The sequence below is a fragment of the Lagenorhynchus albirostris genome, chromosome 2 (genome assembly GCF_949774975.1).
Source record: "Lagenorhynchus albirostris chromosome 2, mLagAlb1.1, whole genome shotgun sequence".
Lineage (NCBI taxonomy): Eukaryota > Metazoa > Chordata > Mammalia > Artiodactyla > Delphinidae > Lagenorhynchus > Lagenorhynchus albirostris.
Window position 1 is genome coordinate 126,368,327 of NC_083096.1, and position 21,319 is coordinate 126,389,645.

Here is a 21,319-nt window from a genome sequence, read left to right on the forward strand (position 1 = left end):
AGACTATCATCTTTTCAAAGGCTTTATATTTCGTCTAGCCTGATCTGTGCAAATGGTAAATATATCCCTGGAAAAAAAAGAACTACAACATTCTACAACGTGAACTTTTCCTTATGCAATAAAACTTCCTGTTTCTATCTTTTCAACAAAAGAGAAAATTACTTTTTAGTCTATAAATTGTTCATGCTTCCCTTTCTCCTCTTAATTTGGCACAAAGACCTTTAATTAATATATATGTAATATAATATTACATATAATTTTATTTTTTCCTAAAAATCATATTTGCTCACAGAGTCAGTGAGCATTACATAAGGAAAAAAATTATAGCATGCCTAGATGAGTTCCTGAAATGACAGTAGGTCTTTAATAAATGTTAGCTTTCTTCTTCTCCTTTTACTCCATTTGTACGTGTATTCATTTTGAAGCATTTTTATAAACGTCCAAGATAAAACAGTTTGAAGGATAAGAAAGATAAAACTGTACATGAGTATAGCAGTTCCCACTCAATAAACATGTATGGAACACTTTGTATGGCATTGTGCAGTGCCAAAAGAGAATGTGGTGGCAGAGGTTTTCCACCGGAAGTGAGCACTCATTTGAAAGAGGAAAGTAGACTAGGAGTTAACCAGGTGAAGAGAGCAGTTAATGAGAACAGCACAGGAAAAGACCCTAAGGTTGTAGGAAACAGGCCTGTTCGAGGCACTGAAAGAGGACCAACATTTTTGGACACGTAGGAAGTCAAGTTGGAGTGTGGATAACAGGCAGACTTGAGGGACTTGCAGAAAAAACTTTGGATTTTGGTCTTTGTCCCAAAACAAATGGCAAATTAATAAACTGTTTTCACTGGAGAGGAGATAAGGTGACTTGATTTGCATGTCCAAAGTATTACTAAGGCAACACTGTGCTTGATACTTTTTCTTACATAAATTATTTAATCATCACAACATTTATGTGAAATGAGTAGTATTATGTTTGTTTCAAGGGTGAGTAAATTATGATGTGAGAATTAAAAATAACTTTCCTAAGTTTTTACCCAGCAAAAAAGTAACAGAAAAATGTTTAAACCCATATATTTGATTTGACTGCAATTCAACTACTCATATCACTAAACCACAGAGGGCAGCAAAATAAAATTTTGACAGACATTTGATAAAATAAAAATTTAAGGCCAGGACGGCAGAAGGCAAGAGAGTAATATAGGTTAGCCAACAAAGGTAATAAGAATTCCATGTCTTCTAAAATAGAAAAGCCCCAAAATACCCTCAAATATTTCTGTCATATAGGATAGTAGAGAAATGAAATTCTGAGGAAATAATCATTCTGTCCCCCTTTGCCTCTGAAGCTTTTTTTTGCTGATCTGCTTAGAGTTCACTTTCATAAAAACTATAACCAGTCACAACAGGATATTTAGGATGAGGGAATTAAGTGATCCCAAGCTCTGACAAAATCTAAAACCAAAGCCAAAACTAATGCCAAAACCAAAGAGCTATATTCAGCAAAATGAGTAAGTCTTTCCAACTGCCTCAGATTATCCTGGAGTCGTGTTTTCTCTACTATTTTGCTTATTTAGCTGAGCACAGAAGACACTCATTAAGAGGTAACGCTGGCAGTCCCAAATACCTTCCTGTCCTGCAGAGGCCTCGAATATACACTGATAATTTGGTGTGATAAAGTGAAACCCTCTGGGAGTTACCCCTCTGTCAATCGAAGGAAAAAAAAAAAAAAGGAAGAGCTAATGCAATGCAATCCTGGACCATAAGACAGTTCAAATGACTTTGCTGAACTCTAATTCTGTCGGTAACCTGTAACTGAAAATAAATAATATCTATATTTTCTTAAAATTTCCCCAGTTGGGGGTAAAATGTTTTTCTGTTAAAATAGAAAGTGAGAAACTATAAAATAATTATATTTTAGCATGATAATTCTTGAATATAAAACATAGTGATTTTCAAACACAGCAACCTTACTTGCCTCTGTTTTATGCATTGGAGTTTTTTGTACTGTTTCATGGGCTTTGATAACGTTTGATAAAAACGTTTCATGGGCTTCCCTGGTGGCGCAGTGGTTAAGAATCCACCTGCCAACACAGGGGACACGGGTTTGAGCCCTGGTCTGGGAAGGTCCCACATGCCGCGCAGCAACGAAGTCCGTGCACCACATCTACTGAAGCCCATGCACCCTAGAGCCCGTGCTCTGCAACAAGAGAAGCCACCGCAATGAGAAGCCCGTGCACCGCAACGAAGAGTAGTCCCTGATCGTCACAACTAGAGAAAGCTGTGCACAGCAATGAAGTCAGGTGGTTTCAAAAGAACACCAAAGAAGTTTAAACATAAATGCTCTTACATATTTACTTCTGAATAATTTATTTTAATTATAAATACATCCAATTTTAAGGATTCCATCTAACAGAAAAAAATAAAACTTTCTTTGTGAAAATACGATTCATGAAATAAATAATGGTCACAAACCACAGTGCTAGATAAAGTAGACCTGAATAAAAATAAAATATATAAGGTTTTGAACATTAAAAGGAATTTCAGATTATAGTTTTATCAGTTGATAGTTAACTATCAGTTATCTGAGAGTTCCAAAGTACTATTCTTAAAATCTAAATCACTCCACAGATACTCCAGATTTTCATAAAAGAATAAAATTTTACGTCATAACTAAGCTTCAGTGTTTTAAAACATAAATTCTGTTCCCCTAAGCTAAAACTGAGTTATTATTTATCTAAATTTCAAGATGAATGTTATTTTTTCAAAGTGCCCCATGGTAGGATAATAGCTATGCTAGGGAAATAGCAGGGCATAGTCCAAGTAATTTATTTGAGAAATTTATAAAATACATTTGAACTCAAAGAAAAAAAAAATCAAAATATATACACAAGTAGTACTGTATTAAACAGATCTGCATGCTGGCCAGGATAAAAGGGGGAAAAAACAAAAGCAAAAACAAAGAAGAGAACTAAGAGAACTCACAGTTGATATCCACTGCCTCTATTATCTTTGGTGCCAATCCACTTGAAGGCAGTTCTGTTATGGTAGGAAAACTCTTTTCAAGCATAAATGCTAAGAATGCTACCCAAGCCATAAGCAATGATTTGAAAAGACTCAGAGTTCCTAACAGCATCACTGAGCCTTGATTATAGTTATATGATTTGTTTTAGCCAATGGAATGTGAATGGACATAAAATACGCTATGTGTGAGCAGAAGCTTTCACTGAACTTGAGTGGGTCAGTTTGGCCTCTTGTTCCTGTCCTCTACCAGAAGAACAACACATCCCAGGTAACGGTACTCCTTCAGCCTGGAGGCTGGAGTGAGAAGACTGGGTGAACAGAGCAATGCAGAGTTGCTGCTGTAAGTGAGAAATAAATGTTTGTGGTTGTAAGCCACTGAAATGTTTTGGTATCTTTAGTTACCACTGCAAATGCTAACTGGAAGAAGGGGTAAAATAATATTTTACTCAGGCCACAAATTGTTGGTTACTTGCAGCTGAACATATTCCTAAATAATATATCCATAATATGTACATAAATAAAAGATTATCACTTTGCTTACATATGCACTCTCTGGGCAGCAATTTACAATGTGTCTGAACTGACAGAACTTAGCATCAGAAAATTATAAATGTGAAGGCCTAAAGGAAAGGGACCACACAGGGGATAACTTGCAAATGTGTGTGGCCTTGCCCAGAGAAGTATGCAGCATGGATACCAGGGTAGTTACAGGGCTACAAGAGGATAGGAAGTACTTGAGATGGGCTGCTTAAAACAAACTATACCAACAGTTAGCAGCCTTCTGTTCATCTCAGGCAACCAAATGTAAAAGGACCAGAAGTAAATTGCTCTTTCCAAACTTTAAAGCATAACAGAAAGAGGTAGAAGAAATTAGTATTTGAAAGGAATGGATACATATTCATGTTTTCTTTTCATGCCAGAGAATAATTAGAAGAAAAGCAAGAGAGCAATATCAAGTGAGTCACTCTAATGCATACTCAATTATCATTTATTTGAAAACTTTTTTTCTTAAAAAGAGGCTTTAATTATTTTCCCCACAAAAGTATTCGCTACATTTCCAGTAATTTTATATAGGGATGTTTAGCTTTATAAACTGAAGCTCTGATTCATGCTTCCTCAATATCTCAGTCAGTTGCTCAGTTTCCTTAATATTAGTGTCAATGTTCTAGTTACGCTTGAATAGATTAGCTCCATATCCAGGATTCTTCAGACAATAAATTGTACCTCCATGTGTCCAGTTGTTCCTGTCAGAAATCTTGAAATAATCCTTGATACCATACTTATTATCTCTAGCCCTTTCCCACTATCAATTCAGCAAAGAATACAAGAGGTTCTACAAGGCATACCCACTTCTATCCACCTCTGCATTTCCATGACCAAAATCCTAGCACAAGATACCTTAATATCTTGCCCAACCTACTGTAAACATCTCCTAATTTAAAAATCCCTACTTCCTCTCTGACCTTCTGGTAATGCATTTTAAACAAAGCAGCTCAAGTGATCACTTAAAAATATCAATCAGTTCACACCACTCTTCTGTTTAAAAATACTTAATGACTTCACATAGGATGTAGAATAAAAATCTTATATTCTTAACTGGGTCAATAAATTCTGAGATGATCTGGTTCATGCCTGTCTCATATTAATGCCAGTCTCTCCTTGCTCCCTAATATTCAGCCACACTGGCCTCTTTCCAACTACACTGCCCTCCAATGCACCACCTTTTTCTGATTTAGAGTCTTTGCGTACACCATTTGCCCAGCCTGGAATTCTCTTTCTCCCTCTCTTTGCCTGGCTAACTCCTATCATCTAAGATGTCTTACTTAAATATTAGTTCATCAGAGATGCTACTTCTCCTGCTCAGATCCGTATTACATTCACTCTCAGTACCTTGGTCTTTTCCTTCGTAGCTCTTATCATAACTTGAAGTTTTATATTCCTAGAGTGATTAGTTGTTTAATGTCTGCCTACCCGTTAGGCTATAAGTGCCATGAAAACAGGGGTCACATGTGTAATCAGCCTTGTCTAGCACAGGGCATGGCATAGAGTAACAGCACAATAAATATTCAAAATGGATGAATGAATTAATGCATGAACATGAGTAAAATGTATTAAACTGAGAAAATGTTGCAGATTCTAGTAGATTTGGTAGAGTTTTTTATTATAAGTATTGTCCCAACAAGCTACAGAACGATAAAATATGTATCTCGCTGGTTTCTTCAATTTGTTCACAAATCAGAGGAGCTGCTTCTGTGTGGTATGTACAAGAACGATGGCAGAGTTCTTAGACTTTAGGTGTATCAAAATATGTGTGAACACACAATTATAAACTAAGAAAGTCAAAGTGCTTCAAACATATAAAATTTTCTCAATTAGACTGATCTTTGTCTCTTTTAAATATAGCTTTTTAAATTACTAAAATTTTAATTACACATAAAACAGAATACATTTTTTTATACAACAGGTTCTTATTAATTACCTATTTTATACATATTAGTGTATATATGTCAAGCCCAATCTCCCAGTTTATCCCACCACCACTCCCCACCCCTCGACAACCGCTTTCCCCCCCACTTGGTGTCCATATGTTTGTTCTCTACATCTGTGTCTATATTTCTGCCTTGCAAACTGGTTCATCTGTACCATTTTTCTAGACTCCACATATATGCATTAATATATAATATTTGTTTTTCTCTTTCTGACTTACTTCACTCTGTATGCAGTCTCTAGGTCCATCCACGTCTCTACAGATGACCCAATTTCATTCCTTTTTATGGCTGAGTAATATTCCATTGTATATATGTGCTATGTCTTCTTTATCCATTCATCTCTCGATGGACATTTAGGTTGGTTCCATGTCCGGGCTATTGTATATAGTGCTGCAATGAACATTGGGGTGCATGTGTCTGTTTGAATGACAGTCTTCTCTGGGTATATGCCCAGTAGTGGGATTGCTGGGTCATATGGTAATTCTATTCTTAGTTTTTTAAGAAACCTCCATATGGTTCTCCATAATGGCTGTATCAATTTACATTCCCACCAACAGTGCAAGAGGGTTGCTTTTCTCCACACCCTCTCCACCATTTGTTGTTTGTAGATTTTCTGATAATGGTCATTCTGACTGGTGTGAGGTGATACCTCATTGTAGTTGTGATTTGCATTTCTCTAATAATTAGTGATGTTGAGCATATTTTCATGTGCCTCTTGGCCATCTGTATGTCTTCTCTGGATAGATGTCTATTTAGGACTTCTGCCCATTTTTTGATTGGGTTGTTTGTTTTGTTAACATTCAGCTGCATGAGCTGTTTATATATTTTGGGGATTAATCCTTTGTCCATTGATTAATTTGCAAATATTTTCTCCCATTCTCAGGGATGTCTTTTCATCTTGTTTATAGTTGCTTTTGCTGTGCAAAAGCTTTTAAGTTTTATTAGGTCCCATTTGATTATTTTTGTTTTTATTTCCATTACTCTAGGAGGTAGGTCAAAAAAGATCTTGCTGTGATTTTTGTCAAAGAGTGTTCTTCCTGTGTTTTCCTCTAAGAGTTTTATAGTATCTGGTCTTACAATTAGATCTTTAATCCATTTGGAATTTATTTTTGTTTATGGTGTTAGGGAGTGTTCTAATTTCATTCTTTTACATGTAGCTGTCCAGTTTTCCCAGCACCACTTATTGAAAAGACTATCTTTTCTCCATTGTATATCCTTGCCTCCTTTGTCATAGATTAGTTGACCATAGGTGCATGGGTGTATCTCTGGGCTTTCTATCCCATTCCATTGATCTATATTTCTGTTTTTGTGCCAATACCATAGTGTCTTGATTACTGTAGCTTTGTAGTATAGTCTGAAGTCAGGGAGTCTGATTCCTCCAGCTCCGTTTTTTTACCCTCAAGATTGCTTTGGCTATTCAGGGTCATTTGTGTCTCCATGCAAATTTTAAGAATTTTTGTTCTAGTTCTGTAAAAAATGCCATTGGTAATTTGATAGGGAGTGCACTGAATCTGTAGATTGCTTTGTGTAGTATAGTCATTTTAACAATATTGATTCTTCCAATCCAAGAACATGGTATATCTCTCCATTTGTGTCATCTTTGATTTCTTTCATCAGTGTCTTATACTTTTCTGAGTACAGGTCTTTTACCTACTTAGTTGGGTTTATTCCTAGTTATTGTTTTCTTTTTGTTGCAATGGTGAATGGGATTGTTTCCTTAATTTCTCTTTCTGATTTTTTGTTGTTAGTGTATAGGAATATAAGAGATTTCTGTGCATTAATTTTGTATCCTGCAACTTTCCAAATTCATTGATTAGCTCTAATAGTTTTCTGGTAGCATCTTTAGGATTCTCTATGTATGGTAGCATGTCATCTGCAAACAGTGACAGTTTTACTTCTTCTTTTCCCATTTGTATTCCTTTTATTTCTTCTTCTTCTCTGATTGCTGTGGCTAGGACGTCCAAAAGTATGCTGAATGATGGTGGCAAGAGTGGATATCCTTGTCTTCTTCCTGATCTTAGAGGAAATGCTTTCAGTTTTTCACCATTGAGAATGATGTTTGCTGTGGGTTTGTCATATATGGCCTTTATTATGTTGAGGTGGGTTCCCTCTATGCCCACTTTCTGGAGAGTTTTTATCATAAATGGATGTTGAATTTTGTCAAAAGCTTTTTCTGCATCTATTGAGATGATCATATGGTTTTTATTCTTCAATTTGTTAATATGGTCTATCACATAGATCAATTTGTGTATAGTGAAGAATCCTTGCATCCCTGGGATAAATCCCACTTGAGCATGGTGTATGATCCTTTTAATGTGTTATTGGATTCTGTTTGCTAGTATTTTGTTGAGGATTTTTGCATCTATATTCATCAGTGATATTGGTCTGTAGTTTTCTTTTTTACAGAAATATAGATCAATGGAAAAGGACAGAAAGCCCAGGGTGATGGTGGCCTAGTAGAATGAGTTTGGGAGTGTTCCTTCCTCTGAAATTTTTTGGATGAGTTTGAGAAGGATGGGTGTTAGCTCTTCTCTAAATGTTTGATAGAAGCCATCTGGTGCTGGACTTCTGTGAAGTTGGAAGATTTTTAATCACAGTTTCAATTTCATTAGTTGTGATTGGTCTGTTCATATTTTCCATTTCTTCCTGCTTCAGTTTTGGAAGGTTATATCTTTCTAAGAGTTTGTCCATTTCTTCCAGGTTGTCCATTTTATTGGCATAGAGTTGCTTGTAGTAGTCTCTTATGATGCTTTGTATTTCTGCAGTGTCCATTGTAACTTCTCCTTTTTCATTTCTAATTTTATTGATTTGAGTCCTCTCCCTCTTTTTTCTTGATGAGTCTGGCTAAAGGTTTATCAATTTTTTTAAACTTCTCAAAGAACCAGCTTTTAGTTTTATTGATCTTTGCTATTGTTTTCTTCATTTCTATTTCATTTATTTCTGCTCTGATTTTTATGATTTCTTTCCTTCTACTAACTTGGGGTTTTGTTTGTTTTTCTTTCTGTAGTTCCTTTAGGTGTAAGGTTAAATTTTTCTTATTTCTTGAGGTAGGATTGTATTGCTATAAACTTCCCTCTTAGAACTGCTTTTGCTACATCCCATAGGTTTTGGATCATCGTGTTTTCATTGTCATATTTCTCTAGGTATTTTTTTATTTCATTTTTGATTTCTTCAGTGATTTCTTGGGTATTTAGGAATTATTCTTTAGCCTCCATGTTTTTGTGTTTTTTACATTTTTTTCCCTGTAATTGATTTTTAATTTCATAGCATTGTGGTCGGGAAAGATGCTTTATATGATTTCAATTTTCTTAAATTTACCAAGGCTTGATTTGTGACCCAAGATGTGATCCATCCTGGAGAATCTTCTGTGTGTACTTGAGAAGGAGGTGTAATCTGCTGTTTTCGGATGGAATGTCCTATATCTCAATTAAATCTATCTGGTCTATTGTGTCATCTAAAGCTTGTGTTTCCTTATTAATTTTCTGTTTGGATGATCTGTCCATTGGTGTAAGTGAGGTGTTAAAGTCCCCCAGTATTATTGTGTTACTGTCGATTTCCTCTTTTATAGCTGTTAGCATTTGCCTTATGTATTGAGGTACTCCTATGTTAGGTACATATATATTTTTAATTGTTATATCTTCTCCTTGGATTGATTCATTGATCATTATGTAGTGTCCTTCCTTGTCTCTTGTAACTGTCTTATTTTAAAGTTTTTTATCTGATATGAGTATTGCTACCCCAGCTTTCTTTTGATTTCCAATTGCATGGAATCTCTTTTTCCATCCCCTTACTTTCAGTTTGTATGTGTCCCTAGGTCTGAAGTGGGTCTCTTGTAGACAGAATATAAATGGGAATTGAATACAATTTTATATTAAACTGTAAACTAGAGGTATGTCCATATAACAGCCCTGTAATTGTGACACCATAAACTGGACATCAGGATTCTTTCACTAGAATTTCACTCAGTGAATTTGAAAGGAAGGAAAGTCTAGGTTACCTTGAGTAACAAACACTCCCCCAAATCTTAACACAACAATACATTCACTCTTGCTCATGCTACATGTTGAAAGGGATGACTTTATTTAATGTAATTGTTCAGGGGTCAGGCTGATGGAGGCCCCATCATGACAAATATGTCTGTAATTGCTGTATCAGGAGAAGAGCAAATAGTGCACTAGGTCATAAATACTTCTACTCAAGAGATACTCATCACTTTTAGCTCCTATTGCATTGGCCAAATTAAGTCACATGTCAGCCTAACTGCGAAGAGGGACTGGGGACCTAAATCCTATGACGTTCTCAAAAAGGAAAGAGAAGAAGAAATCCAGAGGAACCACACTAAAAGCTGCCAGAGTCAGAGACATTCAGAGGCATAAATGAAACCATTCATTCATACAACATGCATTTTTTCTGCACTATACTGTGAACTAGTATGCTAGGAATAAAAATCAAGTGAGCCACTATACATGTGGAGACAACCACTTAAACAATTATTTAAGGATGCTAAGAATGATACATATTCACATTTTGAAGAATCCCCAAAAGACCAACTTACAGTGATCTTGGGTGATCACACAAATCACACAATTTAAAGCTTTGATCTTTTTAAAAAATATAATCAAAGCACTCTAAAGTTTCATTAACGTATATTAATAGTCATATATATTTCATTTAACTAAGCAGTCTAAAAAGAATGTACCAACTTAACAGTGATCTTTACTCAGCTTAAGGGTAAATTTCTTACATGTCTCAGATCCAGAGGAGAGTGTAAAACCTTTCAAGTAACATCATAGGGTTTTTTGTTGCCTTCCTTCTCAGTGTAAATACTGGAAGCTATTATATTACTTTTTATAATGTGAGCCCATCTGACTATAATTCTTGACTCTCAATAAAATGTCCTACTTTTTATACCAAAAATATACTATTTTATCCATTGTTAAACAAAAATATTAAAATTTTAAGGACATTTAAGACAAGAAAATATTCATCCATATTTCCAGAATCCAAATTCAATTTTCTTTTTTCTGCATTCCTATCTATCTTTCACACATTATCATACAAAGAAATTCTACTTGGAAAAAGGAGAAGAAGATCAAGAATATATTCCATTCTAAAAATTGTGGATAACTTTACACATGCAAAGAAGACATGTACTCTTGAGCTTTGGGGCTGTCCTTGTCACATGCAGAGCCAAAAGGGGTGACAAGTGCATCCCCAAGATTGTGTGCAAAGAGACTGATGTTATTCCACTAGCAGTCACTATTACACCATGTATTCACAGCTGAATTTATGCTAATTAACAAAGAGTAGAGAAGATATATACCTTGCCAACTGTTCCAGGAGACAAGGGCCCTTGGCCTGGCTCAGAGGGTGTATTTAGGATAGGATGCATAGAGAATGTACCTAGGACTAAGAGCTTGACATATATACAATTATATTTAGGAAAAGCAGACATTAAACACTGTTTGTACAAACCATGCTTTAACATTTTACTCACCAGCACATTTTAGACTTTAAGATAAATGCATTCTCAATTACCCATCTTCCTAGTTTTTCCAATATATTTTCATAAATGAGCATGTACCCCATCTGTTAATTCATATATTTATTAACTATTAATAACTATATTTAGTAACTATATTAATAACTATATAGTTACTAATTTATTTACTAATAAAGCTTATTTTCTTCATAATTTTTATATAGAAAATAAATATACATTGCAGTTCTAGTAGTTTCTGTACCAAAGTACAAAGAATACATCACCTTTTCACCTTTCCCCTTGTTCATATCCCACTTTGGTATCCACTATGTTTGAGTTTCAGCAGCTTGCTTTTATTCTGCAGGAAGTAAACCTTAGTTATATCGAGATAGAAAAAGCAAGTAAGCAAGTAAATAAGCAAGCTAGCAAGCAAGGAATCAAATGCAAAAAATCCCTTACTCCTTGTAGTACCTGTCTAAATAACGTCTCTTTAAATAGCATTAGATCATTTGAAAGACAAAACAAGCATTATTATGGAGGTAATTCAAACCCTGGACCGATAAAGGTTGACATCTTGTCTTACCTTTAACACCTAGTCTTAGGACATTCAGATTTTGTCATATAAAATGGCATGTGGGATTATATTCACAGATACAGAAATATGTTCCATTCTATCACACCCACGAGTCCCAGAACAGTACACTGAAAGCTGGCATGAATAAGAACCATTCCACAAATGAAAAGCAGAGCTAACGTTCTGATATGTAATGAACTAATTTAGTCACCATATTTTTTTCTTCAATTTTAAACATTAATGCTACACTAAGAAGTATTCATTTTTCCTTTAAAAATGGTTATGATATGTGGCTATGCAGGTAGTCTTGTTAAGTAGATATTTCTGTATGCCATTATTTATAAGCCATATACATATTTTAAGAGATGTACATCATCATTTCAAAAATGTTTTATAATTGTTGCTAATATGTTTTGGTAGTAGGTTAGAAAACATCTTAAGTTTCCCAGTAACTGAAGATTCTAGATAAAATGTATTCAGAATTTTAGTATTAGAGAAAACATTAAATGAGAAACATTTGTTTCAATTTGTCTCATGAAAGAACAGAGAATTCCCTTCTTTAAAGTCGTAACAGTCATAACATAACAGATAAGTAAGTAGATATTTAGCAGTAAGAGGAAATTTATTATTTCAAAGTTTCCTCCAAATATAACTTTGTATGTATATACAAACTTTGTATGTATATACAAAATATAACTTTGTAATGCAAAAAAAAATTAACAGAAATGAGTATGTTTTTAGAAATTTCAACTATATCATATTTTATTTTCCTGATAAAAATGTTTTCCTAATCAATATTCAAGGCAATATTTTATAGAAAGGTCTAACCTCACTTTAAATAATTCTTGTTTTCTGGTAAGAAAAATCATTGATTATCCTTAATGAAATTAGCAAATTCAGAAGAAAATTCATTTATTTAAAAGGAATTGAACTTTTCTCCATCATCTAATATTTAGTTGGCATTATTCTAAATAGATCAATAATTTAAAAGAACATTTTAATTTTCATTAAAAAGGCTGTAGTATCCAAACTTAGAATACTTTAATATTAGTGAAATTAATTCTATATTTCTTAAATAATGGTACCTTTGTAAAAATAGAATACTTAACAGATGGTAAATTTATAGAATAAAACTGCCTAGATAGTCAAATCAAAGTGGAAAGATAAGGCAATTGTCCAAAAATCTTAGGCTAAATAAAAACTCAGGCCAAAATTCAAGCCAAAAATGAAATGAGAAAGAAATGTATTTTGGGTGGGTCATCATGTTGGCTGACTTCATTAACTGAATTTAGTAGACTAAGATTTTCAGCCTTATTTCCCTTTGCTAAGGTGTAAAATTTCCAGAAGTTCCAAGGGTGTGGTTTTAGTGGCCGAGGTTGGAAGCCAAGAGATCTGGTTCTATTTATGTTTCTCTCACTAACAGATGTGTGACCTTGTACAAGAAAGCACACTTATCTGGGCTTAGTTTCCTCTTTTGTAAAATTAGACCCTCTAAAGTCTTTTAACTCTCAGAAATGTTATGAACTCATGAAATAGTAAGATGACAGCTATGTGAGAGTATGTATTATAAAACAGAGCAATTACAGCTGTATGTGTATGTGTGTGGTATGCTCAATGTTCAACAATATGGTATTACCCTAAGGATATTGCTAATATTTAACAATCACTCGAAGTTTAAATAGGTATTTGATTTAATTATAATAGCTTTTATAATTGTCTTAAGAAATTAATCACACTTGAAGTAGGGAAGAAACTTTTTTTCATGTCTTGTGTTACACCAACTCAGAATAACACCGGAATAAATATTCAATGTGATGCCAGTGCTAAGAATATGTGGTCGGAGGTACATCTCCATTCTAATGACTCTGTAAGATGCCTACTCATGGTAAGAACTGCAATGGTGAATGCATTAGATGCAGAAAACCTAATAAGTTAATATTCAAGAAGTCTAATTATTTGCACTTTTAAATTATTTTAGTTACACCATTTGTGTCATATTAATTCTTCAAATTCAGCTGACACATTTTAGCTTTGTATCCATTACTCACCTTTTTAGTACAGCAAAGGTCTTTATAACATTTAGGCACTATCTCAGTAAGGTTCATTTCTTGCCTCTCCTTCCATTACCACATAATTTGATAATGCAGACAGCCATCTATAAAATATTTTGCCACTATACAAACCAATATTTATCTCTTTTAGTATAATAATAACATAAAAGCCTGTAATTTTTTTTTCTTGGGGAATTAAATCAAATGCTCTCTTAGACTGTTTTACCCATCTTTTCCTCTGCTAGCTCTGTATTCCACAGTACCACCTCCTTTTCTTTCTCCCTGTGAAAATCTCATAATGATAGTACTTACACTATCAGTATTTTTCTTTTCAGGTCACCTACCTCTTTTGTTTAACTGAAACCTACAGCATCTCACTTGTTCTCATACTATTTTACCTCTTGAAGAGCACAAAATTTAATTCTCTCCATCTGAACATACACACACACACACACACACACACACACCACACACACTTACACATATATCCTGCCATTCTCTTGCTCTTAACAAATTTGTTATGCTACCACCTTGGGCCTGGGATCACCATCACCTCAACCTACTGAACTTCATGTAGAGTAAAAGTACCCTGGCACAACTGAAGAAACTGCATCTTTAAGAAGCCAGTAAATGAAGTCTTTAAACAATGTTAAGCATCTACGCTAGTGTTAAAATATTTAAATAGATCATGTCAATGCTAATATAAATTTCACTACTTCATCTCTGGTAACTACTATTGCTTTCATGTTTATTAAAGTGAAATAATATTTTTCTACAGAGATTTTAAGTAATTTATCAAGCAGTGAACAGTACAGTGAAAGTGAGTATATGCAGGAAATCCTTTGGGTTATTAAATTTATTTAATAATTTTTCCATGTGTCATTGAATGACAAATGATAATTTTTCTGTTATGGTTAATAATTTACATAGCATATATGATACCTCTCCAGAGGTTTATATATCAAATCACAATTTCAAAGTAGATATGACAGTTATTGACTCAAAATTGCTTTACTGAAAACTTCCTTACTGTACTTTTATATGACAAATTCTAATAGTTTATTAAATGTTTCTGTCATGAATTAATTATGCCAGGAAGATAAGCAGCAGTATCTTCTGTACCAATATTAAACAGTGGTCACAAAAGTAATATGGTGCATTATTGCCAAATATGTTGATCACTTTGAAAAGTTGTTTCAAAATATTAAGTTTTTTTAATTCATTAGGAAATAATTCAATGATCTACAGATTTCTGTCATCTAACAAGCAACAATTTTTGCCTGTGAAGGAGAAGGCATAGGATGGAGAAAATGGTACAGAAGCCAAATCTGGGTTTAAATCATCACCTTGTAGCTATGTGACATGGACGTATTACTTCTGTCTTTGAACCTAAATTTTCTAATCTTTCAAATGGTGAGAATAATGCTTCTTAAAGGATTATTTTGAAATAAGGCACTTGACTCATGGTAGGTCTTTAGGAGCTGGTAGCTGTTACTATAATTATGCACTATGGTAAGAGAAGCCAGATGACAAGGGATGGTTCCTGACCACAAAAGGTCAAGAATTTTAAGCATATCACTTAATTCCAAGATAGGAAATAAACATATTTAACTATTTAAATGGCATACCTTAAAAACATACTATGCCATCACGACATATAACCACACACACACACACACACACACACACACACACACACATACACACACACACATTACTATAGAAAACCTCATTTGTACCAAAAAGTTTATGTTGCACTCTTCTAAAATGTACCATTTTGTCTTATTATTTGCTATGTACTAGAATTATAAATTAGCAATTATTACTACTTCTATTTTATAGCATTAAAAGAGGCTGGTTTGTATTACCAGGATCACATGTTAATTCTGGAAGTACCTATGGTTTTCTTAATCCTCTTTCACTACCTCAGGATAATTCACTAGAGTATTTTCTATAAAAACATGGATATGTCTAATGATTCAAGCCCTATTCACAAAACCTGGCTAAAAACTTCATAAAGGAAAAATATTACTGTTTTGTGGCCATCATTTTTCAAACATTGTTGATTTATAGTACCACTTTGAAATTTGAGTTTTCATTGATAATTCACGAATCAGTATTTTAACATATATACAAAACCTACCATCTAGGCATCTCCTTTCTGATTTTGTGGTTCCTCAGAGTAGAATTTAATAGCTACACTATATGGTCAAATTGCTATTTTAATCTTAAAATTCCAATTTTTAATCCTGAGACATTAAAAACCCTCCACTGAATACTGATGTAGTAAACAGCTTCAAAGTAAAAATGTCAAGGTTCTCAGAAGATCCTAGAATCATCTTCTATATGTCCTTCCTTGAAGATATGAATTACTTAATTGTCACTTGGCTTGGCACAAACTAAAGGTCTGTTCTGTGTCACAGATGTGAATTAACGTTTCCCCCAAAGCCATCTTGCCAATTCACGTGACTGACTAGACCCAGCCAAAACAGAATATGGATGATACGCTACAAAGCAGCCATTCTTACTGGAGAGACCAAAGTACTCCAAGTAATGTCTTTTATTGGTTATGTGGTTGTTATAATTATTATACTCAGTGAATAGCATATATTCTCTAATGAAGAATTTTCCAAAAATTATGAAATAATTTATGTGAAGGAAAAAGAATGGAATATGGATCCAGAAATAACTCAGATGGTAATTTATCAATAGTTGGTTACTCTTTGTGCACTCTGTTAATTTGGATATGAAATGAAATTATAATATCATGGAATGAGGGATCCAGCCTTACACTGGGACAACAGTCATCAGAAGATAAAATTATAGTAAAAATAGGTGTAATTTTGATACATCAATGAAAACATACCTTATCTTCAAATTTTCAACTGTTTTATTTATTTTTTCAACTATTTTTAAAGGGTGGACATTTTAAGTCATGATTAAAGAAACTAGGTTTTCATATCAAGTATTACCATGTACTATGAACTGCAAATGAGAGAGATCTAAGAAATACCCCTGAGAATTAACACCATGTGGATAATACAGTCACTTAATGATTTCATAATTGATAAAAATTCATAGTGATATTAATCTGTATCTTTGCATTTTTTTTAAATCAAAAGCACACAAAAATACAGATGCACAAAAGCACTTTAAGCTATGTTCTATATTTTATAGAGGAAGCAGAAAAATTAAAAGCTTACAAACAAAAGTGGAATGAGATTTTAATTAAGAAAATTTTAATGCCAGACTAAAGCAGCACTAAAATTCGGAATAAAACATGGCTACTGTAACTGAAGCAGGTTTATTTCTTTAAGAAGTGCTTTCTAATTCTGAAGCTGCATATGTGCAGGCACACGTGATGGGGAATGTAAGGGTTGCCATGGTAAGTACACATCTTTTCTTGGGCAGTCAAGTATTTTTAAAACTGTATAAAGAACTCTCACTTCATAATATGTCATGGAAATTGACTCTGCTTTCCTTACCAACACATATTAGTATGATGCAATGCAGCACAGGACAGAAATAGCCCACATTTCTAAAAACTTCAGCCTATTAAGATCGCTTATAAAACATGGAGTGAAAATGAAATAAGAAATCTCCAAGTCAGGGAACTAATTAAATGGTGGGTCTAGAACAAGTTCTACCTCCATTAAATTAATAAATAATCACACCCCAGGACATTCCACATGCCTGATACACTCCCCGGGAGTCCAAAACGCAAACAGCGCTAAACACCACCCTCAATATACTTTAGTCATATGACTTACTTTTAAGGAAAATTAAAATCATTCCTACAGCCCTACTTTCTCATTCTTTCCCGGTGCGATCAATGGTTTCCAAGAAGCAGGGATGTGACTCTTATCTACTGTCTTTTGCACAAAATCTCGTGGTGCTTCTCTTAAGAGTCTGTGAAGTCAGTTCAAGACGCCTGGATGGAGGCGTGACACTTGGACTGGGGAGGTGGCAGAATCTGTTGAGAAACGCAGCAGGTTCTGAGGCGCTAGAGAACCCACGTGTGCAGGGGCTGGAGAACTTTTCCGCCACGTCTCCCGGAAGGAATGCCTCACTTTTAAATAGGGTCTAGCTGGGGCGAGGGGCGGGGGTGGGTGGAGGGTGGGCAGTAAAAGAGGAGAGGTGGGCGGCAGAGCAGAAGGTTCAAACCCTTCACAGGTATCTACTCGTGCTTCTCCACATTCTATTCTCGCCCCCTTCAACTTTATTATTTTTCCTTCTTAAAGGAGGACTTAAGCAACAGGGATGCCGAGCATCTCATAGGCTCAGCCTGGAACAAAGAAAATCGAGTTCCTAATACTGTATCGCTCCTGTTGGAGATCACGTGTCCTGCTTTCACTGGAATGCACTCTTCTCGCCCACGCTATAAATTCTCTACTGTGCTTAGAAATTTTACCCAGGTTAAAATATGCTCACATACAAATTGCTTTTCATCTACCAAGAGAACCACATTTCAATGTAAACAGGTACACATCTTTACGTGGTGACCCAGTTACCACTGCAGGTAAATTCAGAAGTGTATTGGGAAAGTAATGGGAAAGAGCAGGTGGAGGACCTTTTATATCTCACTGAGCGTACCCCCCCTTACCCCCCATACACACACCTTTTCTAATTTCTTTTGAAGGACAACTTCGAATGGAACGTGGGAGTCGTGGGAGTCTCAGATGGTTCCTTCCTGAAGCCGATTCCCGGGAGTTGTGAAAGTGACCCTTCCCTTCTCTGCCTGGCGCTGCGCCCTCTCGCCCAGCCCGCTCGCTTTGTGACTTGATGGGGAGGAGACAGTGAGGGAGAGGGCGGAGGCGGGTCCTTTATGCAGCCCTGATGGGCAAGAAGTAGTATAATGAAGCAATTCTGCAGCCATCTCCGTTATTATTAAGTCACATTCTTTTTAAAGGCATTCTGTACAAGCCGCATTCCCTCACCCCCATTCTTGACTCTGCAAACTGTAAGGCAGGACACCCTGTGGCAGCCAATTGAGTTGTCCGTGAGCTAAGGTGCTATGGTTATCGTAATGTTAATGTGCTTCCCTCCCTCTTTCCACGTAGGATCTGAAACTAGTCCTGCATCATTAATGACTCTAAGAGGAGGATGCTAGATGCTGAAGGGGGCTCAGCACTGGGATTGGGAATAGAGCTGGCTCACCAGCTTCGCCGTGCAACACAAAGAAGATGTGTGGGTAGGAGTTGTCTAGCTTAGGGGGAAGGAGACAACGCTTTTCCTGACTCCCAGGGAGAAAGCTTTCGCTCCATCGCTCCCCCAGTTCTTTCGGTCTTCCAGTCTCTCATACTCCTTCTTCCCCTTCATCCCCTCCCCAAAACCCCACCCGTTCCCTTTAATCCCCAAAGGCATAAAGATTTTCTAATTGTATTTTTCAAACAAATAGACATCAAACAGGAATACTACAGCTTCTAAGATAAAGGGACAAACGCGACCTGCCACAAGTGTGTGTGTGTGTGTGTGTGTGTGTGTGTGTGTGTGTGTGAGAGGGGGGGAGAGGGAGAGAGAGAGAGAATATCAAACGAGCGCTTCATCCTTCAGACACCTCCAGGAAAAAACTGACTGGAGATACCCAAGATAATAAAGAACTAAGATCAACCTCAGCTCAACCAACGGTCCCAGCACCAGGACCCCAATCTAGCTCTTTACCTTTCCTTTTTTGCAATATGTAACCCTTTAAGTTCAGCCCAGGCCGCTCGGCGCTCCCCTGCACCCGCACAGCTAGCACCCCATTCTAAATGCCCCGCAACCTACCACCTCCCCGCCGCCTCCGCGGGCCACCGCGCAAGCAGCTCCCAGAGGGCGCTGAAGGCTCCGGTCCTCCCACCCCCGCCCCCGTCGGCCACCCGGGTCCCACACCTCGGGCGCTGTGGCTGTCGCGGCGAGGCCCCCGCAACCCCCTTGGCCACAGAGCGATAGTGTCCTACTCACATCGCCGGCGGGAGAAACTGCCCATGAGGTTCCGGAGAGAGTGAATCGTGCAGCTGCCAAGGGTTATTCCTTAAAGTGTTCGGGGGTCCGCAGTGGAGTGGGCACGAGGTTCCTCGGAGGAGAGGAGCGGTGAAGGAGGAGAAGAGGAGAAAGAGGGGATTCCAGGCAGGTGCCACGTTAGACCATGATGCCCGTGCCCTTCAGGTGGACACCTGGAGAGGTTCCGGCGGGAAGCAGCCGAGGGGAAGCCCGAAGCGCTGGCGGGGGAGGCAGGAGCGCATCCACTGCCCAGCTTCCGCCTGCCCTGCGCGCCGCGCTAGCGACCGCAGCAGAAGAGGCAGCGGCGGTGGCGGAGGCGCAGCTCCCTCCCCACCCCCAGAAGGCTCCACAGACAATGAATCCTGGGCGGAGAAGATCCGAGCAGAAAAGGCGAATCTTGCACCCAACTCCGTAACAACCCCTGCCCGCTGCCGCGCCTCTCCTGGGCGAGGATCCCCGGGGACCGGGGCGCAGCGGGCGGTTCGGAGGGGCAGTGCGCTCCCGCGGCTGCAGGCGGCGGCCGAGTGGGCGGTTGCAGGTCCCTCCGGCGAGAACCCGCTGCCCAGGGGCTGAGTGTCCGTAGCTTCGAGCCCAGGGTTCGCCCGGAGTGGGGTCCTCCTCGGTGCAGTGGCTCGGTGAACAGGTGCCAAGATTGGCAGGCGAGGAGGCGCTGCTCCTGGCTCTTGGCTGTGTCTCCGTGCTCTCCCCGCCCCCTCTCTTTTTTCCCACCCCCTTTTCCGACGACACCAGCTGCAGCTGCTTCAAAGTGTAAAAAATGTCAAGGAGATTTTCCAGCAATAGGGGAGGGGGTGACCACGTTCACAGCCCTCGGCCTCTTTTTGAGATCCTCGCCTGCCCCTCTGACCTCCACTCGGGCTTCCCCAAATTGTGAGAAGAAAAATCCCAGTCCGGCGGAGAATTGAAATGGTCGCCTTCTCCCGGCTCCGGCACAGGCTGTTGTTAGAGAACGGGACAACAGGCCGAGCTCTCTGGGTTCTTTCAGTCGCCCGCCGTGCGCCAGGCGGGTGCCCGAGGCACGGCGCCGGGCAGCGCTGGGCCGCCGGTTCCTCCCGTTGCCGGACCGGCCCGTGGCGCTCGGGCGGCGCGGCGTCCTGCAGCGCGGGCGACTCCGCCGCACCAGCGCCCCCGGGCCTCTGCGCCTTCCAGAGCTCCCCTGCACCCGCACCGGCTCGGTGACGCTGCGCTCGTGGCTCCGCAGGCTGCCGCTCCTGCTATCTCAGCAAAGAGGCGGCTGGGAGCGCCTCCTCGGGGTTTCCTCCCCCGCCCGCCTTTCCCGCTGCAGGTTGTTGTCTGCCAAGGAGAAAAGTCTCTGCTAGCGGGTCGGTCGCTTCACGTCAGTCAAGGCAACGACCTTTGTGCCTGCTCTCACGTTCCCTTCTCTTTCTGGGGCCAGGGTTGCTGCCCTGGGAGTGCGCAAAATAAGAAGGGGTTTTCTAACTATCCTTCGTGTTTTCACCGCCACGCCTCCTGCCATGAACACACACTCTCACACTCACACACACTCATATGCTTCCTCACGTAAAAGCACACACAGACACTTTATTCTCTCACACTTGTCTTTAAACTCTCATAAGCAGCAATATGTTAAGAAACATATTGACGAAGCTGGTACTATATTTAGACTTCTCTTTTAGTCTCTAAACCCATTGGGTCAATTCTCTCTTTAAAATAAGATTTATTATCCTGGAATCACCTATTTTTTT

General features: G+C 38.0%; 1 protein-coding gene across 1 annotated transcript in view; it reads right to left on the reverse strand.

Annotated features, from left to right (window-relative positions):
- LRRC7 (leucine rich repeat containing 7) overlaps positions 1–19,659 on the reverse strand; it is a 507,812-nt gene extending 488,153 nt beyond the window's left edge. Inside the window, exon 1 of the mRNA XM_060142541.1 lies at positions 19,557–19,659. Within this exon, the coding sequence (XP_059998524.1) occupies positions 19,557–19,558 (2 nt within the window). The 5' untranslated portion in view covers positions 19,559–19,659. The remainder of the gene's footprint in view (positions 1–19,556) is intronic.
- Between the last annotated feature and the right edge of the window lie 1,660 nt (positions 19,660–21,319).